Source organism: Alosa pseudoharengus, unplaced genomic scaffold, assembly GCF_046254945.1.
Source record: "Alosa pseudoharengus isolate Yale_2024_CS ecotype anadromous, Long Island Sound unplaced genomic scaffold, YU_APseudo_1.1 YU_APseudo_1.1_scf_17, whole genome shotgun sequence".
Lineage (NCBI taxonomy): Eukaryota > Metazoa > Chordata > Actinopteri > Clupeiformes > Clupeidae > Alosa > Alosa pseudoharengus.
Window position 1 is genome coordinate 15,562,904 of NW_027468640.1, and position 27,802 is coordinate 15,590,705.

Genomic DNA, 27,802 nt, shown 5'->3' on the forward strand with positions numbered 1-27,802 from the left:
TGAAACCTGCTGCTTGCCGCTGGCTAATGTGATCCCCCCCCTAGGAGAAAATGTATGATGACGTTTTCTGATGAAGGTCTGACTGACCGAAACATCAGCTCATTAAACCGGTTGGTCCATTAAGTGAGCTGTGTTGCATTGTTTCTCTTATTCACATCATAGTCAATCCAGGAAATGTTTTCAGTGTCTTGACAAGTAAAATACCCACTGCACCTTTAAAGGAGGTTGTACATTTAAAGGTGAGGACTACAATCAACATTAACACTATGGACATAGACCCATAAACAGTTCCAGCCAGTCAACTTACTGAAGTGAAGAACAGAAGTCCATTGACAGTGCTGGAATTGCTCAGGACTTGCAGCTCTAGATAGATATGCAAATTCTGCTCACACATTCTAACTGTGCATAACGTCATTCCATTTACTTACTATCAGAGATGTCTTCCCTCGTAGAACTGGTATACTATATACAGTGTACCACATAATAATTTTTCATTTGTATACTTGTGAGGTTAAAACAATGATACAACTGGGTACATTAAGAAGAAAATAGTCTCAGAAATTGTATAAATGGATGTAGGTGAGATGGCCATGCCATACTTTTAAAACGCAATAGAATAGTGTTGCAAAGACAATTAAAATCCACATTGTTCAAGTTGCTCAAAGTTCAGATTTCTCTCTCTCCCCCTCTTTCTCTGTCTCTCACTCTCACTCACACACACACACAAACATTATTTCTTCTTGGCTGTGTTCTCTGACACGCAGTCTCTGTGGAAGAGTGCCAGGTCAGATTCCATGCCCATGTGGTTCTTCAGGAGGCTCTCCAGAGTCTTCAGTGGCACCTCCAGTACGGCCTGTCCACCCTGGTTGAGTCCATACGCCGCGTAGGTGGGGAACATGAAGCGCACCTCGTACGGGGCGTTGCGGTCGTACCGCGGGCAGCAGTACGCCGACCACACTTGATTCGGGACGGCCAATCGGGTCTCTTTCCCCCTGCGGATGCTGAGCCCGGAGACGGTCACCCCAGTGACCACGTAGGCGGGTCCGAGGCAGAAGTTGTTGAGGCGGCGGCGGACCGCGTGCGTGTAGGCGGTCCAGGGCCCCTCCAGGAAGTCGACGATCAGCGGCACCACGTTGGTGAGCGTGTAGGTGGAGGCCTTGTCGGGGCTGCTGGACTGGTGCTGGTCAGGGTTGAGCGGGCCGCGCTCGTACTCCACGGCGTCGGTGTAGTCGGTCAGCAGCGCCTGGCTCTCCTCTATGAGCGGGTCAGCGTCATCACTAAGGGCCAGCGTCCGCATGTTTCCGTTCTCGTTTGCAGAAGCTAACTGAGAGAAAACACAAGAAGGCCACAGGTCACTCATATACCTTATACCAGAGACTTTCTAATGAGGAGACACAGCACTCAAAACCTCCATAGAAATGCATGGGCTTAGTTTGTAACGCAGTTGTCTACGCATATCACACCCCTTCCTCGGCAAAACGTCGACATGTGAATACATTGAGCCAATCTTGTGCTGTGTTGTGAATACATTGAGCCAATCATATGGTGTGTTGTGAAGACATCTTGCCAATCATGTGTTGTGATCTCACCGCTGGAGCAAGATTGGTGTCGTGAAGCCTTGCGCACGCGCATTTCTGTCGAAATGGATGCCCGATGAGAAACGCGTTGCAATATGCCCGCCGAGTGGAGGGACTTGCCTAAAAGGACTTTGCTTATACTACTACTTCTAGAACTACTACTTCTAGAACCATTGTTCATTACAGCCTGATGTACAATTCCTGATAAACAATTTCAAAATGAAATATAGCCGCAAGCGGCAATGGCGGGCCCGAGCACCTGCGGGCCGCAACCCGTGACATGTCGGAATCCAACAAAGCACCGACGTGGTGCGTTTGGGAAATGTACATATTTGATGCGTGTGCTATTTGCTTTTGTATTTTATTTTCTGCCACATTTACTCGTTTGGCCAGGTGGGGGCGTAATGCAAGGCAGGCCCATTGGGTGTCATCATAATCATAGTATATATTAACCTGAGAAATTTCAGACCATTCATTTTCAGCAAAGAACATTTCTGATACACTTTTTGGTTGGCCAGATGGTGGCGCTATGTTAGGCATGGAAATTACACATGTGAATATCATCACAATAATAATGATATCCAAAATGTTTGTAAACTTTAAGATCAATCACTTAAGGCATTGTCCATTTTCTGGCACATTTCCTGCTTGACCAGGTGGTGGCGCTATGCCAAGCAGGCCCATTGGGTGTCTGGATATCATCATAATTATAATATCTATTAACATTAGAAGTGTCAGACCATTTATTCAAAGCATAGAGCATTTCTGGCACATTTCCTGCTTGGCCAGATGGTGGCGCTATGCCAGGCCTGTGAATTACGAATGTGAATATCATCACAATAATGATGTCTGATATTTTATAAAGTTTCAGATCAATCACTTAAGGCATTGTCCATTTCTGCCACATTTCCTGCTTGGCCAGGTGGTGGCGCTATGCCAGGCAGACCCATTGGGTGTCTGGATATCATCATAATCATGATATCTATTAACCTGAGAAGTTTCAGACCATTCATTCAATGCACTGTGATTTATGACACATTTCCTGTTTATGTGGTGAGATATTAAAATCATATCAAATACATTACAAAATTCAAAAATCCATTCACAATTTAACATCAGCGACATCTTGGCATAATGTTTGCCAAATTTCAAATGAATCTGACAAACCGTCTAGGAGGAGTATGTTCAAATTGATCATGTGAAATCAGCATAATTGCTATTCTTTCTGTTGCCAGTTGGTGGCGCTATGCCAAACATGCATTATGGGCATGTGAATATTATCATTAACATGGTCTTTAATGACCTGTGAAATTTAAAACATTTCAAGCCATGCATGGTGAATTATGACACATTTATTGTTTGTGTGGAATGGTATTAAAATTAACAATTTCGCCATTTTGTCAAATTACAACATATCAAAAAAAGGCTTCACAATTTAGAATCAGGAACATCTCGGCGTCATGTATACCAATTTTGACATGAATCGGATCAACCGTCTAGGAGGAGTACGTTAAAATGAATCATGTCCACAACGCACAAAATCTCAATTACCTCACTTCCTGTGGGTGTGGCTAATGGCATGTTAATACAAAAGTTGTTTGTTTTTGGGAGTTACATACACCCACCAAATTTGGTGTGTGTATCTAAAACTATATGCCAACCACAAGTCACTGTGACGTAAGGGGGCGCTATGGAGTTCCTGGGCAACGCCCGGTGCCAAGCTTTTATCCCTGTCTATTCACTGTACCACTTGATGTGTGTGCCAAATTTCATGTGTTTTCGACCATGTTAACCACCTCAAAATATATGCCAACCACGGAATCAGTCACCTAAGGGGGCGCTAGCGAGTCCCTGGGCCACGCCCTGGGTCAAGCTCTTGTACCTAACTGCGATGCGTGACACCTGACGTGTGTGCCAAATTTCAAGAGATTTCGACCATGTTAACCACCTCAAAAACAGGAAAGCAAAAAAGTGGAATAACAATAATAATAATAATAATAATAATAATAATAATAATAATAATAATAAATAATAATAATCCTTACAAAAACAATAGGGCCTTGCGCCCTTCGGTGCTCGGGCCCTAATTAAACTTTAAAAGTGGGCACATCTAAATCCATACTCACAATCTTGAAATATCCACAGCTTAATAAGGTTGAGCTTTGAATATTGTGTTAGACCTTGAAGGCCTACTACATTCTCATAACCATATAGACATCATACACAGAATGTATTAGTCCAAACAAAAAACATCAATATCACCATATTTAAAGCACTGTGATGAGTGTTCAAATAAAACGGGCGAGCTATCTAACTGAAAGCCAACAGACCTGCCCTATGAATGAATACCAGCAGCAGCGGAGTGAACACTGAAAGACTGGACATAGACAACAATACATAAAAGCAGTGACTTTAAATCACCACACATACAAATTCAAATTAAAAGCCCCTATTTAAATCCTAATTAGAGTAATAAACCACATCAGAGACATCTAAAGGCCTGGGTATGCTTCTGAGGATACAGCCATATGGCATACAATCATGCACATTGGTGTCAACAAAGTCTACTCCTTTTGCGGATACAAGTCTCAGCAACACAAGCTGTGTCGCTGCCACTAGCTGTCATTCGCTAACCTGTGGTTCATACATCCATGGCGTGTCCATGCGACTCCTGCCGTCCGTCTTCTTGAATGTGTACGCCGAGAAGACGGCCAAGCGTTGTCTGGCGTCGTATAGGGTGGCGTACCGCGGCTTGTCATCGTAGCGCTGGCATATCCTTCGTAGGCCACCTCCTCGGATGCCCGTGGGTGCCGTGCGCATGTAAAAGAACTGGCTGCACTCTTTGAAGCTGTCCGACACCGCCGCCCCTGCCAGACGCACACCTACAGACAGGTGCAGAGCCAGGAGCGAGAGCCACCAGAGAGGCATGTGGAGGGGGCGGAGGACGGAACCAGGTCCGTGGAGGGGGCTACCATCAGGGGACGTGACGGAGGAAGACCCACAGTGAAGACAGCCGACTGGCAGCAGGACCGGCTAGGCAAAGATGAGAGATACTGAGACAATGGAAGGCCAATAAAAACCTCCATGCAGATGTATCCTCGTCAGCCAGCCAAAAGGCAAATGAGAGAGAGGCAATGTGCAGTGTGCAGATTAGCAGCACTGTGTATGGCCTGAGGTCGATGTGCCACAGTGGTTCTGGGAGGAGTTTGTTATAACCTTTCCATAAGCAGGACAAGGACGACAGTGTTGAGATTGCTCTCTAATTTTGCACTTTAATGTTATCTCCTGGTAGCATATGCAACAATACAAGCAATGGTCTGCATTTTCTGTGCAGGTTGGTCTGGTTGAATTGTAGAACAAATAAATAAACTGCAAATATAACCATAAAACAGATGCCCCAGCCCCATGCCGGTGACTTAGACCGCTCTATGGTGTTTTAAGCCCCCAACGTTGTCTTCTAGGCAGCGCTGCCATCGAGACAACGTTGGGGCTTTAAAACACCAAGAAACACTTAGACCATTTCAAACTTGTAATCAGAAGTAGGCGTAGTTGCTCTGTAATGTTAATCATACAGTATGGACTTGCTTTGCCTGGTAAAGAGTATACAAAACAATCAGTGTTATGATGACTGTTTTGAAAGATCTACTCTACAAATAACCATAATAATAAAAAATAAATGTCATAATGCCAAATGACACTGCATGAACATAATTATGGAGTCATATAGAGTTGAATTCACCCATTTCTCCCCCTGACATGTATGTGGAAAAGGAGAAGATTGTTGGATCTGAATTCCTGTAAGATCAAGGCATTCATGCAATGTGTAATAATGACTGGGATGGTGATTAGGAAGATATATTGCCATCCTTTGGCACAAAAAGGCATTGCAGCAGACTATCACATGTAGATGAGAAACATTAATTTTCCCTCATATGACTTCTGACAATGCCTGCTCTGGATCCACTACAAAAGCAACACATGCTGAGGTTGAGCAAGAGTCTGGTGTACTGTACTGGTGGGTCCCCAAGAACTCCTCACAACCAATCAAGTGCAGACTCTGGTGTGGTTTGGCAAATGTAAGAACTCGACAACAGCATACAGAGACATTGTATACATTACATTGAAATTTGTGTTGTATGTCTCAAAAATAAATAAAAAATCACCCATTTTAAGTACTACTTTGTCAGATCTAATATCCTGAAGACTTCACAAATGTAATGCCAAACATCAGCATGTTCCAAACAAATATGCCTACAGGCACTTTGCGTGTCTTACCATGTAGCTCACCTTATCTGTTGGCTTGACGCTAAAAAAAAAATATGGGTCACGACTAAATGAACATGGGAAATTGTGGGTCTCCTAGGCCAGACCAGTTAAGAACCACTGGTTTAGAGTAATATAAATGAAATATGTAGGCCTATTTGTTTGGAACATGCTGATGTTTGGCATTACATTTGTGAAGTCTTCAGGATATTAGATCTGACAAAGTAGTACTTAAAACGGGTGATGTTTTATTTATTTTTTTACCCACAAGCTCTGCGACCCACCCAGAATGGTTCTGCGACCCACTTTTGGGTCCTGACCCACCAGTTAAGAAACACTGCTCTAAACCACCTTCTGTAAACCAACTGTATACAACAGTCTACACAGCACTATATTTCTTGTCTATGCACCACCAGAAGTCATATATAGGGAAAGTTAATGTTTCTCATCTACAGTACATGTGATAGTGTGCTGCAATGCCTTTTTGTGCCAAAGGATGGCAATATATCTTCCTAACCACCATCCCCGTCATTTTTACACATTGCATGAATGCCTTGATCTTATAGGAATTCAGATCCAACAATCTTCACCTTTTCCACATACATGTCAGGGGGAGAAATGGGAAATTCTGTCTTGTGTATAGGTGAATTCAACTCTATATGACTCCATAATTATGGTTTCATGCAGTGTCATTTGGCATATGACATTTATTTTTATTATTATGGTTATCTGTAGAGTAGATCTTTCAAAACAGTCATCATAACACTGATTGTTTTGTATAGTCTTTACCAGGAAAAAGAAAGTCCATACTGTATGATTAACATTACAGAGCAACTACGCCTACTTCAAATTACAAGTTTGAAAGTCTACCATCATTTCAAAGTAAACTAGGCCTACTAAAGTAAACTACAAGGCAACATTTTAATCATTCCCCCAGGATCTCTTTAGTTTCATAATGACTTCAATCAGACATGAAATGGCGACCATGCTTATTTAGAAACAAAATGATTAATGAATGAGTTTATTTGACGACATGCAAACCAATCCAATGCAAGGTTTCTCTGCTTCGTCTGCTGTACCTTGGGGTGGTCATTGCAGAAACGTATATTTCTTTCCTCATTGTGATTCGTGACACATGCACTCAAAGCATTGGCTTGTCTTTCTTACATATTAATCTATGCATTCAAGGCTCTATTCCTTGATAACGTAAGTGATCTGATCCTCCATACCCTCCCACTGAAAACAAAAATCCCCCACCCAACCAATCTCAGTTAAAGATGGAGAAGAAATCAGTCATCCTCACCATCCTCGGTAGCCTCTAGCTTGGTGTCCTTGCAAAATGGGGGTGTGCTGAACACATTGGGGATGTTGTTGAAGTAGCTTTTGCAAAATGGGGGTGTGCTGAACACATTGAAGATGTTGTTGAAGTAGCTTTTCAAAAGAAGACAGATGTGCTATGCATGCTACAATATGTTTAATAGACAGTCATTTCCTTGCTTTGCCACAAGAGAGAGAGAGAACATGCACTGAGATAACTGGAAAGAACACAGGAGCTGCAGTGATGTCTTTTCCATATGGTTAGAAGGGATGGAATTATTATTCCAGCTAAATTAATAACATTCAATGAACTGATTTGATGTAAGGATGGTTTGTGTGATTCTGTATTTCATCACAATGGACTGTGGATTCTTTAAACTGATTAAACAAAGGCTTAAGGCCTTTATTCAGTGAGCAGACATGCCCACATTTTGTTTTCAAAATGGAAAGAAATATTGGTGTGTGTGCTTTTTCCCCCAAATGTAAACAATTTTGAAAAATATTGCTTAAATATAAATGGTTAAATGTTGTTTTATATATCTTAAATATACTTTCCTGCCCATGGCTATTGATGTGGCATTGATGTCTATGTGTGTGTGTGTGTGTGTGTGTGTAGGTGTGTGTAGATAGGTGTGTGTGTGTGTGTGTGTGTGTGTGTGTGTGAATTCCCCTCAGCTAATCTGGTCTTTGGCTGACACCAGCATCTTGCATGTGCAGGGTAGGTTTTGGTTTTTTGAAATCAGATAAAAGCCTGTGCACCATGGGAACGTCTGATGTCTGATACACTGCTGGGCCTAAAAGGTTCATCACGAAAGGAGAGAAAGATTGTGGTGAAATCTGCATCAAAGTGATTTCCACGTTGTCACAGCACCTGTGAATTTAAGTCTAAATAAGCAGGGCCAACTTGACGCTCCATACTGAAGATTGTAGACTACACCACACAGAGATTTTTTACATGGTCAAAAATGGAAGACATAAAATGTGAAATGTTTTGTTTTTCATTTTTTTCCTAATGTATGACCCCTACACCAGGAATGTCAAACATAAGGCCCGGGGACAGATCAGGCCCGCCAGCAGGTTTCATGCGGCCCCCCAAATGTTTTGGGTAGGAAGGGGAAATTTGAAGAAAAAAAAGATATCCACATCCAGTTTAACAATGTGTAATAAGCAATATGTCTATGGTATGATATATTGATTAAACCTACTACAAACCATCCTTAGGAAGGAAGAGGCTGAAAAAACTGACATTGTACTAGGATATTTCAAAAGGGAAAGAGCAATATATTACAGCAGTGCATGGTTTGTATTTGTTTGCTCATGAGGGTGTAGTAAAGGAGTATATCATCAAACAACACTCTTACACCCATGCAGAAAATGACCACGACGATCTCCACGAGGTCTCATTCCAACAGATTCGGCCCATTGCCTAATATGAGTTTGACACCCCTGACACATTCTAGTAGTCGTGGTACGCCCCTGCAATACGGTAAAGTACTTTTAAGATGCACGTGGCTTGCTAGAACATGTAAGCCTACAGTAGGTCTTAGTTATGACTTGAAGTTTCTTACTAACATCACAATATCCAGTCACTTTTAAAAATCCAACACCGATACAAAGGCACAAAGTTTATATTTTTAAAAGACAATTTTAGAGCATCGATAGCATATAGAGTATAGAGTATCACAGCAGATTTGTATGGTTTGAACTAAATATGCCCGTCACTGATGGAGGAGCGTGTGTGTGCGTGCGTGCATGCATGCGTGAGTGTGTGTGTGTGTGCGTGTGTGTGTGTATACGTGTTTGTTTGTGTGTGTGTGCGTGCGTGCGTACATGTTTGTTTGTGTGCTTGTGTGTATGTGTGCATGTGTGTGCGTGTGCAAGTGCGTGTGTGTGTGTAGTGTTGACACAGAGAAAAGCATGCGGTTATCTTCAAAGTTGGCTTCTCTTCAGCAGATTTACAAAGATATTCATATCCTACCACGCTCAGATAAGTCCACTGGAAACGTCACAAATGTCTTTGCAGTTGTAGCAAGAGATGTTGTGCCAGTTGAAGTTAGGTGGGCATGTGCCCACCCAGATTTGTAATATCTCAATTTTTTAAAATGCTATTTTAATAACTATATGGAGGAACACAAGCCTCCCCACCACGACAAGGTAACAAAAGGGGAGGTTTTTTTTTGTTTTTATATGCAGCCTGGATTCTCGACCCCTTCTCTGTGGCTCTTGGTTCTGGCACCCCTTATATCAGTTCCTGGTTTGTTCTTTGCTTAGTTCTTCCCCTCTGGGTCGTATTCATCTGATAAATCAGGCAACTGTGAGTTTGTACAGCTAGTACCACGACATTCTGTGCAAGGGAGTCCATGTTTTTTGCATGTGCATCTCTTTGTGCTGCAGTCTTTCTTGCAACTACAGCGGACTACATCTAATATTTCTGGTGGTGCCGCAGGCTCATTGGTCATTATTGGCATAAATCCCTCATCCAAAACATGCCACCCCTAGTCTTTTGGGTCCATACCTTCACTTCCCCCTTTCCACTCCATCATTTGGTAAAAGACCCGAAGACTATGGAACTTTGCAGCTGTTGACGTTGGAGGGAGAGATTGAGGTTCCACTGGAGATGAGTTTTGAGTTACTTTAGTACAGAATCGCCTGTATCTTAGCATATCCAGTGAGTCATCCTTTAATACAGAATCGCCTGTATCTTAGCATATCCAGTGAGTCATCCTTTAATACAGAATCTCCTGTATCTTAGCATATCCAGTGATTCATCCTTTAATACAGAATCACTAGTATGTATTTTTTCTTGCGTAGCTCAGCTATTATTGCCCATTCTTGAGCGTGTTGGAGTTCTTTTCCTTTGTAGTTCTGAAATTCTCTCTGTTCCCAAAACTCTAGGTCATCTGTAAATCCGTTGTACAATACTGACTATATGTCACTATTTGAATGATTTTTCTTTTTCTGGAGTCAGCCTAGGCGAACGCTTCTCTCAATGCGGTCACTTTCCCTGTTTGTGCTGATCCTTTCACATAATCTGACTCCTGATGTATGTGTCAGGAGTTTCAGCTATTATGGCTCATTTGGCAAGGTTTTCACCTACAGTACTCTCTTCGAACCGTCAGTAAATAACTGCTTGTGATATGAATTTTCGTCTTGTTTGTTACTTCCCTTTTTTTTCTCTTTAGGCTTCGTGCTAGGAAATGTTCTGACTATTATTCTCTGTTTTCTTACTGATACTGATATATCAGGGAAGTATTTAGTGGGCAGAAGGCTGCACCTTAATTGGTTGATCATACAGGTGGTTTACATGGGGGCATTGTGGTCCTGCACACCATATATGACTGGCTGTAATCTTCTAATCTTCTACCTTTCCCTTCTATGTACTGTACTGTGTCGTTGTGAGACGCAGATTGTTGCACAATGGTGGGGGGGGGGTTGAATTATGGGTGTTTCCTGCTCTACATGAGTCAGCATGGTGTGGTCCCTGTTGAACTCTAGGGGAGCAGAGTTTTGTAATCATGACCCTTCATATTGAAGGCCAATAGGGTTTTCTCCCTGAGGAGAGGGTCTGGGTGTTTGCAGACTAAACTTGAGCGTATTTCTGAGTCTGCTTCTTCTTGCTCTTTTACTTCATCCTCCGTTGTGGTTGGAAGTGTGGTGATAATCTGAGAGGCCCCTTCTGGGCTGCATGCATATGCCTGTCTCATCAGACTTTCTAAAAAGGCTTAATTTTCTCCTATATCAACTACGAACCTTATAGTCAGGTTACTCTTGGCGGTTCCCATTTGCACTGCGGAGTACCACTCACTAAGAGACCCTGGGGTGTTCAGTCTCACCATTTGCTCTTGTTTGGGCTCTCCTATGCTGATGGCCACTGTACTACGAGCTATACGGTATCTAGCTGAACTGAATGTCCTCCTCACTTCAGCTTCTTCGGGAGGGTCTGTCATAATGTCAACTTGTCTTAACATAGTTAAGGCTCCCATGATAACAGAGGGCACCTGATCTGGTGGTGCTGCTAAGAATATAATTCCCCCCCCCCCATTCTCTTGGCCTAGGGGGGTCTGGGAATTCAAACTCTATTGAGTCTGTATTTGGGACTGTTCTAGCCGTTTAAGCTGCCATGGGCTCTAATGCCGGAGCTATAGTGTCTGGCAGTGGAGGTGTGAGGTCGGTTAACAAGGGTGCCGTAGGGATGCTTGTCACACTACTCCTTGTCTCTTTTTGAATTGCAGGGGCTTGAGCCATGGGTTTTCTTAATGCCGTATTTAGTCTTTGGAAGGCTTCTTCTGTGAACTTTTTCCCTGAATTTAATAGTATTACGTTCCTGAGTGCTTCCGCTGCTGCTGTTGCATCATAACAGAAAACCTCATCACCAAATGGTGTGGTTATTATTGACCCTGATGCCGCTAATACGGCTTTCTGCAGTAATGTTTGCAAGTATTGTACTTGCTGGTTGTGGTTCATTGTCCCATCATGAGCCTCATAAGCCACATGTAGGACGGTGCTAACTTGTGGATCAGTTATGATTTTCTGGGTCACCACTATTCCCGACTTCAGCGGGAGTTGGGGTAGTAAGAGGGCCATGTTGTTTCGGGTCTCTTTGCTCCATCGTCCTTCCACACTTCACTATGTGCTCTGAGCTCTCTTTCCGGAAACAGTCAGTGACACCTAAGATATACCTTATCTACGGATACAGTCAGCCTCTGTCGGCTTCAGTGATCGACTTGGTTTGCCAGTAATTATCTAGACAGGATATATAAGGTACCTTATTGTCCTTTTTTGTCCTTTACTGGGCCGATTTGCGCCTGCACTATTATTTTATCAAGACTTTCCTGCGCTTTTTTCGAGCTTCCAGATTCACCGGTGCACTCTCCGGGTTTTATCTAAAGTGCTCTTCTGCCTGATCGTACCTTTATATACACTCTTTCCGGGTATATTGGGTTCGGGCGCTTAGGCTGTGTGGTCGTTCCCTCTCGTGGGTATTTGGGCTCAGGCTAGTGTGGTGACTTGTCAGTCTAACTCAATCACTGCCTACACGTTGGGCGCCATGTTGGGTTTTGTGTCCACTCTGGTGTCTACGGGGCTCCCGTAACACAGTAAAGATCGCTACTCCTGTAGGTGTGGGTGCGCTCGTCTTCGGACTGTGAGGATTTCACAGGGTAAAAGAGGAGGTATGCGTTTTTTGACTACTCTGGTGTCTAAAGGGATTCCCTTTTCACAGTTGAGATCGCTACTCCTGTGTGTAATTGTCTTCGGACTGTGATAATATCACAGGGTAAAAGAGGAAGTATCTTTCAGTGTATGTGTCTCATGCGAGGGCCCCTTTTCAATGGGTTTAGGATGTACGATAGGGTTGACTTTGTTGAGAGGTTTTCTCTATCTGAATCAAATTCCCTAATTTGGGGTTTGGGGGCTAAAGAAGATGGACTACTTCAGAGTCACTTTCTATCTCTTAGTCGCTGTTCCCTATTCCCTTAGTTCGTACTTCAAAATGTGGTTAACTTCACTAAAAGAGGAAGAAATTCAGAGCTGTATTTGCAAGAGTTGTTTGTCATCAAAATCTGAGAGAGGTCAGAAACTCACTACGGACATTCGTCTGGCCGTCCAGATTTGAGAGAAAATCAACTACCCTATTTGGGGATTCTTGTCAAAATTAAATTAAAGCTCCTTTTTATGACAATTCTTGTAACATATAAGAACTTCAATTGACCACAACGGATCTATACCATTTAAGTCCTATCTCTAAATACACATGTATTTATCAGACAGATTTCCGTATCCTCGCTTGGGTGTGTGATGTGCGTTTAGACCACAACGGGTCCTAGACCTTAGTTTCACAAACAATTTTTCACAACAAATAAATTTGCTATCAAATCCTATTTGGTTTTTTGTCTGCCCTGGAGCATAGGACTTTCCTTCCCAAATGCCTGGCTGAGTTCACTACTCCTGTGTATGTCAGTGCATGCGCAGTATATTTTTTGCCCATATACAGTGTCTTAGAAAGTAGCCCTCAAACGAACGCTTACTCACTCGGAGCGAAGGTTTTTGGGGCAGAGCCCCTGTTGCAAGGCGTCCGGGGTTCTCAGCAACACAGGAGAGGCAGAAAAATACGAGAAAACGCTAGACGGTCTTTTTACAAACCCCTAATCAAAGGTTAGGATTTTGACTTTTATTAAATACAAATAAAAATACAAAGAAAGAAAAATGCGTTCAAGTCTCTGCGGCTCGACCCGAAGAAAAATGAAAAAGAAGAACAAAGAGCCCTGAACAAGGGGCCGTTCTCTTTTTATACCCCTCTTGGTCAGGCAGAACATGTCCAAGTTTGGTATTATCTCTTGCCATGAAATAATGAAGCTGGATCTAAGCAGTTATATGACTAAAAAGCTGGATTTAAGCAGTTATATGACTAAAAATCTTTTAATAGTAAATCATGAGTCTGATTATTAATTACTATCACATCTTCATATTGTAAAGTCACGCTACACTACCGTAGTCTAAGGCAAAGTCTGAAAGCAGAGGCGCTGTCTTCCCCCTACTGGCATGGGGGGTAGGCCTACGTGTAAGGGAGAGCCTGTCTGATTGAACTGAAGTGAATTGTGAAATGAAGAAGTGAATTTTCTTAGTTGTGTAAAGTGTTCTATTGATAGATTCTTGTTTAAAGTTCATTAACTTAATATGGTAAAAAAGCACAAAAGTATATAGGTCTATTTTTTATTTAGTAAAATTGATATTAGCCTAAAATAAATATTATCTTGATATGATGTTTACCTTACTTAGATTTTATAAGAGCAATCATTTGAGTGGATCTAAATCAAGTGACTGCAAAGATTTTGTATGTTACTTCAAAAACTGAAATGGAGCTTGTAAACATTTCAAAACTGCACTCAGAACAACCAAAGACAACCAAACGGGAACGTTGTGTGAAGGTACTGTGCAACCACAGGAGAACGTTTTCGTTGGTTGGTTCCCTTAAAGTTTAGGGAACGTTAGAACCCTTAGGGAACGTTCCCTAACCGTTAGTTTTTGGTTTGGTTCAAACTAACCTTTAGGGAACCATACACTAATGTTCCCGAACGTTCCCTTAACGTTTTGTGTTAGTGGGGATACAGTATCATACAGTTTATGAAGTTGTGCGTCTATGAGCAAAGTGTCTACTTTGCTCACAGACGCACAACTTCATAAACTGGGAAAAGGGTTGTTAATATGCAGACATGCTGAATTATGTAGCACATACATTTTGGGTTTAACGTTAATGTATAACGTTACAAACTAGGGAAGGGATTTTATCAAATTCATGTTATATTAGCTGATGTGATGCTTGGTGTAACGTTAGCAAAGTCGCTGTTCTTAGCTTCTAGCTTAGCCTACAATGCGCATTTCTTCAGATAACTGTCATTAGGCTACTAATGCATGAAATGCTCGTACGCGTGGTTTTTTTAACGTAGTCACGTACAGTAGGCCTACTTATTATCTGTTTTATTTTCAGAAACACACATACGGCCGAATTGGGACTGAACTGACTTTTGGAGCTGAATACCATGCAATAAAACTAGGGAAATGTTAAAAACAGACCACGTAGCATTTGTTTAGGGTTGTCTAGCAACAGAAGTGACTACTTAATTTGTAAAGCAAAACGATCTAGCTCTACATTGCAGAAGAATTAAGGATACTGCTTCTTCATGACTTGTAATGTAAATGCTCGCATGCTCGCGTTTAAAAGTGTCACGCATAGCTGTCCCCGATGTTACAGCAGCTCCAAAAAACAGCAGAACAGCAAAGAGTGCATATCCGATGAGATTTCTGCCTCACCAGAGCCTTACTGTTTATTATGACCGCCGTGCAGCGAAGCAGCGGTCATATAGGTTTAGTCAGATTTTTTTTTTTTTTTTTTTTTGCGTCCAAATTTCCGTCAAGGATTCCCGGGACACTGTAAGACCGGGGTACACGAAACTTGGTGGGCATGTAACCCCACATGGATAGCATGGAACCATCGTTTTTCGTTTTGATCTGCTTCCCAGCATGCATTGCGATTCATTTAGTATTTTTGGCTATTATTGGGGGCCAAGCAGCGAAGCTGCGAAGGCACCCATTGAGTTACTAGCTTTTCCTATTATTAGGGGTCCGAGCAGCGTAGCTGCAGGAACCCTATTGTTTCTGTACCGTTCATTTTTTGGCCAAAATTCTGTAAAAGTCATACTGCAGCCTAAACCATAACTCCAAAACTCTTGAAATTTTCAGGTATGGTTACCAGTACCCCCCTCTACCCATAACCCAAAATTTGGGGTACTGCACCCAAAGGTGGCGCTATTGAAAAAAAAAGTGAATTATGCTTATTTCTCCTTACCAGATTCAACTAGACTCAAAATTCTTTCAGAATATTAATCTCTAAACTCAGATGCATCTTTTTGGCCCTGGTCTTATGGTCTACAAATGTTTACTTTTTCCACAATTTCATGGAAAAGCCAAACATTATAAAAAGTTTCACACTCTTCAAAAATAATCGAATCTTCACCAAAATTCTCACAGACAATGTTTAGACCAAGCCTCACAAAAGTTATCGCTCAGAATTTTGATATTTTGTTCCATTTCAGAGATATAGGCCAATAACGTTAGACCACTTAGGCCTTTTTTCCTAGATCACCTATATTCCTATAAACCGTAAGTCCTAGAAACTTGACATTTTCAAGTATTGTTACCAGTACCCCCCACTACCCATAACCCAAATTTGGGGTACTGCACCCAAAGGTGGCGCTCTTGTCAAAAACGCTTATTTCTCCTTACCAGATTCACCTAGACTCAAAATTATTTCATCATATTAATCTCTACATTCAGATGCATCTTTTTCACCCTGGTCTTATGCTCTAAAAATGTTTACTTTTGCCACAATTTCAGAGAAAAGCCAAACATCATAAAAAGTTTCACAGGCTTCAAAAATTATCAAATCTTCACCAAAATTCTCACAGACAATGTTTAGACAAAGCCTCACAAAAGTTATCAAAATAATTTGGATACGTTGTTCCATTTCAGAGATATAGGCCAATAAAGTTCGACCACTCAGCCCATTTCTCCTATATCACCTATATTCCTATATGAGTAATTTTTTTTTCTTGGATAACAACCATACAACCATCATTAGGTGGATACCATTAACAGTGCACATTTTCAGATATGTACTCTTTTTTATAAAGCCCTTAATTCTATTGTCAAATGTATGCTAGGAATTTTCTTGATGTTGTGTGTTTGCCAACACACATTTTCACCATTTGAATGTGACTGCTCAATGTGTATGATTGTCAGTGGCTGAGTGGGATAATGCCTAGTGCTGGTGTTTGTTAGGTTGAGAGTTCGAATCCTGCTAGAGCTTTAGGCTCAAGATGCACATGCTATTGGTTATTGAAGATTCACACTATTGAACAGCACCTGAATGACATCAGACAATTAACATTCACACTCATTAGTTGCCAAGAATCAGAATGCCGACACACTCTATGACATATAGGGGAACTTCTTTGTTTACTATTTTTCCTTCATCATTAAGTCTATCATATTTATATTTCATCCATTACTGTTCTTCTTTATAAATGTCTAATTGCCCCAGAATATCCAAAAGTTTTCAGGTGTTCTCTTTCAGGAAAGCCCTTCATTTTATTGTCAAATGTATACTTGGAGTTTTTCTTGTGTGTTTACCAATACACATTTTCACCATGTGAATGTGACTGGCAAAGATGTAGGATTGACAGTGGCTTAGTGGGATAATGCCTTGTACTGGTCATCCTTATGTTGAGAGTTCAAATCCCACCTGAAGCATTAGTGTTAAAATACTGTTGGGTTGTGGAGGTTAGCATACTAGAATAGAATGATGTTGGGTTGTGGAGGTTAGCACACTATAACATTACAGCATTACAGCTACTTGTCAATATGGACTTGTAGTGCAAGGCAAGTATAACTGTATAATTATACGCTGTTTATCTTATTGACTCCGACACAGAACCCACCACCACAAATACAATTCAATTCTGTGGGAAACACTGCCTTCCATTATCAAACCCTTCATCTTATCCACAACAAATAAATAGTCCTGTAGAATCAAGTATTGTTAGAATACTGTTGGGTTGTGGAGGTTAGCACACTATAATGTTACAGCACAGGGAAATCCTAATTTTATGCATCAAATTTATTCCAATCCAACTCAAAAGTTTTGAACGACACAAAGTGAAAGTTTTATCCAGATCAAAACCAAGAATAGATTGTGATCTAATCCAATTTCAGGATCCTTGTTTCCCTTTGAACAACCCATTTTCAAGATTTGATCCAATCCGATAGCTGAAATCCGGTAACTGAAATCCGATAACCGAAATCCGATCACGTTTCTTTTGAACAATTGTGCCCAAACAATCAAAGCATATGTAAAACTAAAAAGCTATGCTATCATGTTCGTTTTGCTCGGACCCCGTAAATCACCGCTTGCGGTTATATTTATTACACATCTGCCATTGGAGTCTATGGCAGCCCATAGAACGCCTGGCTAAAAAGTTCAGATTTTTGGCAGAAAGTTTCGGGACACTCCACTGACCATTCACACTTATTTACGGACCTCTAAACCCAGCCATCTAGCGCCACCAACAGGTCAAAATCTGGCCGAAAATAGAATCGCTGGGTCTAAAGTTATGATATTTGGTACACTGATTCAGCACTGTCCCATGATCACTCTCACCAATTTACAGAACTCTATGCCCAACACTCTAGCGCCACCAATGGGTCAAAACTGGATTGCATTAACGCATGTGACCATTGAACGGTGCATCCGATTTTTACAAATCAGGCACTGTTGGAATGCCTGGACTGACCTAAGTTCAATGACCCCTATTACGTCACTTTCCGCCATATTGGACCTCCGCCATATTGGATTTAGTCCAAACTCTACGAAAAGTTTCAGCGTTCACAAATTTCATCCGATTTTCACGGAACTTGGCGGAGATGATCTTCTGCCCGAGCCGCACAAACGATACTTGTCAGATTTTTCAATTTCATTTTTGTTTGCCCGTGACAGCCAATCAAATATGGCGATGATGCGCCAAACAGGAAGTGGACTAACATCTCTGTGCCACTTTGAGTTAACATAACAAAACTCGAAACCATTAGTCAGGACACTGTCCCAATCACTCACAGCAATTTATATGCATATACATTGAACACTCTAGCGCCACCACCAGTTCAATGCTGGACATGCGTTCATGCGCGTGATCCTTGACTCTTTTGTCTGATTTTCACAATTGAGGTAGTGTCTGAATCCTTGGACCATACAGAGTTCATCGACCCCTATCCTATCACTTTCTGCCATATTGGACCTCCGCCATATTGGATTTAGTCCAAACTCTACGAAAAGTTTCAGCGGTTACAAATTTCATCCGATTTTCACAGAACTTGTCGGAGATGATCTTCAGACCGAGCCGCACAAACGATACTTGTCAGATCTTTTAATTTCATTTTTGTTTGCCCGTGACAGCCAATCAAATATGGCGATGAAGCCACCAAACAGGAAGTGGGCTAACATCTCGGCTATGCTTTAATGTATGAAGTCCAAACTTGGTACAGGGACTTAGTATCTGATTGTGAGGACGCACTAGGAAATTGGCATCATGTGGCCTCTATAGGGGGCGCTGTAATACAGGAAGTGAGCTTGTATCTCAGCAACGCTTTGGTGTACAAAGTCCAAACTTGGTATAAGGACCTGTTACCTGATTATGATGACGCAATAGGGAATTAGAATCATTTGGCCTCTATAGGGGGCGCTGCAATACAGGAAGTGATCTCCTATCTTAGCAGCGCTTTGATGTATGAAGTCCAAACTTGGTACAGGGACTTGGAACCTGATTGTGAGGACACAGTAGGAAATTGGCATCATTTGGCCTCTATAGGGGGCGCTGTAATACAGGAAGTGGGCTCATATCTCAGCAAAGCTTCATTGTATGAAGTCCAAACTTGATACATGGACATATTAGCTGATTGTGAGGACATGCAAGGAAAGTGGTCTCATTTGGCCTCTAGGGGTGCTGTAATAAAGAAAGTGAGCTCACATCTCAGCAACACTTTGGTGTATGAAGTCCAAACTTGGTAGAGGGACATGGTAGCTGATTGTGAGAACGCACAAGGACATTGGTGTAATTTGGCTTCTTGCTGTGAGTGCTTGCTCATGCCATGGCAACGCCATTCCTGCTATAGCGCACTGCTTGGCCCCCACATTGCTGCTTGCAGCTATATTTAGTTTTTAAAGTGCCCATATTATGACTATTTTTCAACAAGTTAAAATAGGTCTATGAGTTCCAGAAAACTGATTCTGATTCTGAAGTTGTTTGCTGGAAATAGCTTGTAGGAAAATATTCTTACCTACCTCTATTACACTCTTTTTCAGTCCCTGTCAAAGTGTGCTGTTTCTGCTGCTCATTACATATTAATGAGCTGCTGCTCACTTACCCACGCCCCACTCCATTAACTGTTACCAGGGTCATTCGTGCCAAATCAACAAATGCCTCCAGCCTAGCCTGACCATCTTGGCTTTGCTTCATACTTTGCCAATAATGCTAAATATTACCCAACAACTACTGTGCAAAGGTTTAAGCTTGTATCTACATTATTTTCTGAGATATGTAGGCTTAAAAAACAGTTGAACTCGTAGGCTTGGTGTGGAGAGGTGGGGTGTTGATTATGCAACGTCTGAAACACGCCAATTGACCTGTCGCTAAGCGCCACCCTTAGAACGCTGATGAGCCAATGACAGTCCAGCGTCAACGGGACTCAGACATCAGCTCGGTCAACTCCATAGGAAACAACAGGGAGGAGGCATAAAATGACAAATTAATGGTTATTTATGGAGTTTATTAACTCAAAAAACCCTGACGGATAACATTGGTCAAACGTTTTGCATGGGGGACGTGTAATACTGATAGCCGGTACCCCGAGAAGCTAGAAAACGGGGTATATTTTCATCAACAGTAGCCTAGCCTACAGGACGTCTCTCGCGTTTGCAACAGCTCGACGTAATGTAGGCTACTAAGCCAACAACGTGGGCACAGGTTCCCTGTTAAATCCCAAGATGAAAATGCTCATTAACCAACTACTATATTCTTACTACATCAAATAACGTAACCTAACATATCTTAGTATCAATCTTCCACTAGCTAGCTAGCTAGCATTAACATCAGAAGAAGAAGTCTTCTCCATCATTACAGACCAGTGGCATTAACATCACACTGCATGAAAGTGCTGGAGAGATTGGTGTTGGCACACCTCAGACCTCAGGTGACTACCTCAATGGACCCACTGCAATTTGCCTACCAACGTGAGGTTGGTGTTGAAGATGCCATCATCTACCTGCTTCAGTGAGCCCACAACCACCTGGATGAAGCTGGTAGTGCAGTGAGAATAATGTTCTTTGACTTCTCCAGTGCCTTCAACACCATACAGCCTGTTTTGCTTAGAGAGAAGCTACAAAGGATGCAGGTGGAGACATCCATAACATCATGGATTGTTGATTACCTGACGGAAAGACCACAGTTTGTACGGGTGGGAGGACGGTGGTTAGCAGCACAGGAGCACCGCAGGGGACTGTACTCTCTCCTTTCCTCTTCACATTATACACCTCGGACTTTCAGTACAACTCTGCAACCTGTCATCTGCAGAAATACTCTGATGACTCTGCAGTTGTAGGGTGTGTGAAGGATGGGGAGGATACTGAGTATAGAGAACTGGTGAACAGCTTTGTGGCGTGGTGTGGAAACAACCACCTACTCTTAAATGTGGCCAAGACCAAAGAGACGGTAGTAGACTTTAAGAGGGCTAGGACAAAGTTGAACACTGTCTCCATCATGGGGGAAGAGGTGGAGGTAGTGGAGGAAGCTTAGGTCTTTTAATGTGTGCAGCAGGATGTTGAACATGTTTTACCAGTCTGCTGTTTCTAGTAGCATTTTCTTTGCAGCCATCTGCTGGGGTACCAGTATCAGGGCAAAAGACACCAAAAAACTCAACAAGTTGATTAAAAGAGCTGGCTCTGTAATTGGAAGTACACTTGAACCCCTAGAGTTAGTTGTTGAGAGAAGGATGTTGCAAAAGCTCCTTAACATTATGGACAACACCTCACATCCACTGAATGAACTACTGGTCAAACAACAGAGTGTTTTCAGCTGGAGGTTGCTCCAACTTCGCTGTAGCAAGGAGCGTTACAGAAAATCATTCCTGCCCACTGCCATAACTATTTACAACAACTCCTCTTTGTGCCGTGAGAGAAAATCTTATGCTGAGAGTCAATGCAGTTTACAACCTCTTTAACAGAGACTATATCCAATTGTATTTATTTATTTTTTTAACTTGTATGTATGTTTATGTGTGATATATGTTTATATCATTAATTGCTGCTGTAACACCATAATTTCCCTGTGGGGATGAATAAAGTAATCTATCTATCTATCAGTGGTTTTTGCACGGTGATTTGCACGCCTACTCGCCACAACTGCTTGTCACGTTGTATGTATTCTAAAGTTTTGAATACACCCCTCCATAGCATATTCATATACTGTCAGCTGCCATTGTCCACAATGTAATTCTAATCAAGTCTGGTTTGTTTGTCCGAGTTTTCACACTGTAACAATGGGGGGCGGGGCTTAGTGACAGGTCAATTCAAAATCCCCTAACATCTACTACACCTTCGTTTTACAGTAGGCAATAGCCCGTAGCTAACACTTAGCCTACCATAATATCTATGTAAAATGGTTAGCTTGCTAGCTAGCTATCTAACAGTGGAACTTCAGTAGCCTACAACATAAGCTTACCCAGATAGCAAAGGGGCGTTGAATCCACGTTGAATCAACCTCCGCCGCTTCAAACAAATGTGGATTCAACGCCCCTTTGCTATCTGGGTAGCTATCTCACCTAGGAAATAAGTAAGTGATGGAATTAGAATGAATCCCATGAATAAACAGATAACTGTTACACCAACCTTATTTTGTGCCTTTTATTCACGTTTGTTCAACGATTTAGTAAGTATAAATCATTTTCCCTGCCCACTTCGATGCAGCTTCGTAGGTTTCCATTTCCATTATATTCATGTAACGTAATTGCCCTAAAAGGAGGTGGTGGGTGGGAATATTGAAATGTTTCGGCTTGTGACTTCAAAAGCCTTGCCGATTTTGACCAGCTCACCCTGGAGGCTGAAGGCAGGATACATCCAGAAACCCTTATCTCACTCAAAACAGCATGGGTGTTTTTTTCTCCAAGTTTGTATGCGTGTGGAAGCACCGGAGACACAACAACACATCAAATCCCAGAAAAAGTGATTTTTTCATAATATGGGCACTAATATTTTGAAACAATATGGTTTGAGGCTAGACTAGGCCTGCTCTGATGATGTTTTGAACAATATGCTACGGGATATGCCCATTAAAACGTCGTATTACTTTATTAAGAAAATGACACCGTAGATGTGAAAGCAGCACATCCTAGCCCGGTATAAATGTCCATGTCTACTCACCATTAGTGTAATGCATTCGGAGGACGTGATTTCATACATGCGTGAAAATATGAGGTGAGTGAAGTTGATTGTGTAGTTGTAGAATAAGTCATAATGCGTGTTCAAGTTCCGTCTACCTCTCCTAGCAACGCTGAGACTTACAGAATGTAATACCATACCAAATCAGGCTTCATGTTTTTTTTTTTTTTTTACTGGGTATGGAAAAAAAGTGCAAAACTGGTGATTTTAAGGGTCTTGTAAACTCATTGTTTGTATCCACATGGCACCAATCAATATTTTGTTTGCAAATGCAATATTTTATTGATGTTGAGCCAATATTTGAAGTCTGCAAAAATTGCACATGAAGATATGAGGATAAAACAAGGTGTGATTGCATTTTTGGTAATGCTCATTAGGCTACTTATTTTTGGCCTGAGGCAAAACAATGATTTTGATATAATACAGTAGGCCTAGCCTATGTAAATAATGGTTGATAACAAATGTGTACAAAAACAAGTTTAGCCTACCAGCCTACCATTAACGTCACTATTTTTGCACGTTTTACCCATGTTACCCATTTGACGAGGTTTGAACAAAATCTGAGGTGGTGCAGCAACAAATCTGATTGACACGAAATAACCCATAGCATACAGTGTGTGTGAGAGAGGAAAGGGTTGGAGAGGGGAGATTATATGTTTACAGTCATTCTACAAGTCATCTGTGTGCGTGTGACAGAGAGAGTGAAAGAGAGAGAGATCATCTAGGTTGCCTGCATCTGATGCGACAGCAGCAGGCTGTAACGATAGCTTCTTATTTTCGCCATCATCGACGTTATTGTTGTTGTCAACCTCTATTGGTGGTGTTTCCGTAAAGTAAATGGTCATTCACTTTAGGCAGTGTGGCGATGTATTTTTTGATTTCCTCTCGCATTTTTCTGTTATTGCAACCGCTAGGATAACTTCGACTTTGCTTCATTTTTAGCACAACGTCCGTCTCTCAATGGAATAATCCATTGTAGTACGAAAAAGGGAGGGAGGGTGCCGAGACATGTAGGCTACTGAATAGGCATTGTGATGCTTTTTTGTTGGCTTAGAAGTATGATTAAAACATGCAGTGACAATGTAAGCACCATGTTTACGAGTATATAGCCTATTCATTTTTGTATTTTTTTTGAGGGGAGTGATTTATTGGGGGCCCCCTAATAGTTGGGGGCCCCCAGCGATTCCTGGCTGCCTTCCCGGAATGTTTTGCGGGCGTGTTAAAATGCTTGACGTCACCCATAGGAATAGAGTGGAATGTGACACGACAAAATGTAGTGTAATACTAGTGGATCACCACCGTAAGTGCCTAGGTTCTAGCGACAGCATTTTTGTTGCAAACAAAATCAACTGAAGCGTGCTCAGGTGACGTGATAGACGAGGCACTGTAGCTCATCTGTCCATCATTGCACAAAGCCCACCCAAACAAATCCACCTATATTTCCATATATCAAGGAAATTCTAAATTAACATATGGGTTTACGAGATTTGCAGATTACCACATTGTATTTTTATTTTATTAGCATTTGTCGTGGAAAAACTGGTCCACTTCCCGAATCCAATTACTATTAACTATTTACTACTAATACTACTAACTAACCTACTAATAACTACTAATAACTATTTACTAATCAGCACTCTGGAACAAGGCGTCCGAAGGAGACAATGCAGACAAGAGATCTCTGAAGACTGTTGATCTTTATTCACCGTATTGCAGTGATAATCCAGCCTTAACGATGTCCAGACCAGTCGTCAAGTAATAGGGTGAGGTGAGATGTCATCAGCTGGCGCCCCCAGATTAGATCTGACTAAAAGATGGCTGCGGCCTATCTTTTATACTCCTTAACCTTAGAGTTGTGCCCTCTCCTCTCGCCATTCTCGAAAGACACCTTTTGGCCAATCAGCATCCACCAAGGTTACAAATATTTGTGGAAACCATTTTCCCATCATGCATAACATGCAAAACTGTCTAGTTCTGGGTCTTTCTGGTTCTATCCAGCTGGGTGTAAGCAGGGCTTTTTTATCTTGTTTACTTCATATCGTACAATGTCTATCTGTTACTTGGCCTTGTTCTTATCCTCACCAGCTGGCATCATCCTCTGATACTGGCCATCATATGAAATCATATGATTTACTGTATCCTCCTGCACCCCACTCCTTGACTGCTGGTCTGGGGCCGGTTCCCCAAAACGTTCTTATCGCTAAGTAGTTCTTAACCTATTCCTTAACCTATCTCTTAACGTTATGGCACGATTCCCGACACGTTCTTACGCTAAGTATATCTTATACCTTGAATTTCCCCTGGGGATCAATAAAGTATCTATCTATCTATCAATACCGCATTAAACAGAAGTAACTGCAGCTGCTTGCCAATCAATTATAATTGTAAGGTACCTTACCATTAATATAACAGTGTATTACATAATTTTAAGAAGTTGCTAAACCCATGTCAAGAAGCGGCACAAGTGGCACAACGGGATAAGGAGGGTGGATGATTAGCGAGGGATAGGCCTACCCAGTTAGCCTGACGAGCCAGACCCACATTATAATGTAGGGTCTGGGCACTCACCGTTCGCAGTGCTCAGTCCGAGGGTCGGGATAATCAGTTGTCTTTCAAATTCCCTCTGCACGCAATAGGACGCAATAGGATATTTGTTTTCAAGTAGCAGGGAATTCAAGCCAAACCGTTGCAACTCTGCCATCAATCATTATGTTAAGCCCAACAAACAACTCTATACACGATTTCAATGCCAGATTTAGTTTCGATTTCTAGAGCTCACAAGTCAATGGAGAGTTGCTAGACTAGCCCTGGCAGCAAATGTAATTTGCTGCCGCTAGGGGCGCGTCTAGATTTCTAGGCTACTACCCGGTTAGTCTACCAGTCACATATCGTGTGAACATATTACTGACAATTTGATAATTTAGTTAATAGTTTATATTTTACTGATAACTTAAACTATGTTAAAATAAATGTTACTGGAATAATTTGAGGAATGTTTAATTTGCATAGAACGTGTTGTGTTTCTTAACGCCGTCATGCACCTTCACGTGAAGTAGAAAATCGATTCCTGAGCAATCGATGTCAACTAATTCAGCACCTTCACTTGGGACAGCACCTTTGTAACGTCGAACGTAAGAGGCAGCATGTTAAGAAGCTTCCTAAGGGACACTTCGGGGAACACACTTAGGAACATAAACAACTTTGGTAAGATATATCTTTTGAGTCTTCTTAGCGCGCTAAGAGTGAGCGTTATCGGGGAACCGGCCCCTGGTCTGTTCAAGATGTGTACAGGCCTTGGAGTCTCATAATAACTGCAGTAATATTAAAGTTTATAAAAACCATACATGCCATACAAGTCATAGAAAACCACCACACATTTTAGACACAACGTTCCAACTTTTTCTGATTTGTTGTTGTACATACATACATATACATACATACATACATAATGGGGATTTACTATTCCACAGGCTTTGCTTACGAAAAATGTGTTATCAAAAACTATGAAATAAATAGTCATGAATTGGAAATTACTTTGACATATTTTATTTATTCAGTTTTCTTAAAATTTTCACAAAGGCCACAATGTCAAAGTGCAAATCTTGTAAAAAAAAGATGTAACTATAAGTGTGGAAACTGTAATCACTGTAACAATATGTTCAAGACCAATATTTTTACAGATGTGACATTAAATTGTGAATTAGGGCTGTCAAAATAACTAATTATTTTGAGAAAAAATAACTGATTAAAAAAATAACACAGATTAATCGATTCCGTTTGACCTTTGACCCTGAGCCGTTGTAGTCAGTAACCATTAGACTGTAAAAAGAAGAAGAGAGAAGAAAATGTGCTGCCTAGATCATTGATTAGAACATTTACTTTTAAAAAAAGGGCCTGATGGTGTTGATTAAAATAAAGTCCTCTGCAATGTCCTCTGCAGCAAGGAATTTGCATATCACCAGAGTTTATCAACTCTAATGTCGCACATCAATGCAAAGAAATAGTGTTGACATTGAGGGGAGTGTTAATTTATTCATTGTGTCCCCTAGGTTTTATCTGTGGCCTGAAATACCTTGTATATGGAAAAAAAAAACTTCCCGAAGCACTTTTGAATTTATTTCCTCAGCATATTAGGTCATATTATAGATTATTATGGCCATTATTAAAATAATTAAAAAAGAGTTTTTGAACTTTATTGTCACTAATGCTGATTATACAATGATCCATTTGAATTTAAATATTTAGAATACTTTCACAGCAAATATTATATATGCGATTAATTTAGATTAATTAATCACAGAGTATGTAATTAATTAGATTATTTTTTAATCGATTGACAGCCCTATTGTGAATACAGTATACACTCATTTATTAATTGCAATACGTCATTTGTTGTCTATAGACTTGAATGTCCCTGTGGCTGTTTTTATATTGGAAGAACCAAGCGTAAGCTTAAAGAAAGATTAGCAGAGCACAAATATGCTATAAGAACAAGCAACCAACAATACCCTATGGCTCTACATTACAAAGAGGCGAACCATGGAAGTAGCGATACTCTAAAAATCTTTGGGATAGAACATGTTAAAATATCAGCAAGAGAGGGGGATAGACTAAAAAAACTTTTGCAAAGAGAATCCTTTTGGATTTATACTTTAAAAGCTAATCAATACCCTGGTCTAAACTTAGAATTGGATTTTTCTCCTTTTTTGTAACTGACTATACACATGTCAGTGTTTTGCTATATGTGTATCTTTATTGATATTTTAAAGTGTATCTTGATGTGCAGGGCCGGCGCTAGCCATTTGGGTGCCAGGTGACACCTGTGCAGATGAGCACCTGTGCTTCTAGGTCATGTGACCACATGCAGACATACAGCATGCAGTCTATGGACTGCCATTTTGAATTTGCCCTGAAGAAGGCCACAGAGGCCAAAACATGTTGGCATGTTTTTTTAATGGATAGCTAAGTTTAAAATAAAGGCTTTTTAATTTATATTCCTTGTGAGTGCCTCAGAATCACTGTTTATTTAGCAATTCTTGTTTATTTGGACATAAGATGGGAGATAAGCCAACATGAAAACCAGTATACGGAACTCGAGATGGAA

General features: G+C 41.2%; 1 protein-coding gene across 1 annotated transcript; it reads right to left on the minus strand.

Annotated features, from left to right (window-relative positions):
* Window positions 1–46: 46 nt before the first annotated feature.
* On the minus strand, window positions 47–11,104 carry LOC143127007 (uncharacterized). Its single transcript, XM_076288309.1, has 4 exons — window positions 10,908–11,104; window positions 7,144–7,271; window positions 4,212–4,459; window positions 47–1,324 (listed from the first exon to the last, which is right to left on the minus strand). The coding sequence occupies exons 1-4, from the start codon at window positions 11,102–11,104 to the stop codon at window positions 731–733; spliced, it is 1,167 nt and encodes a 388-aa protein (XP_076144424.1). The 3' UTR covers window positions 47–730.
* Window positions 11,105–27,802: the final 16,698 nt, after the last annotated feature.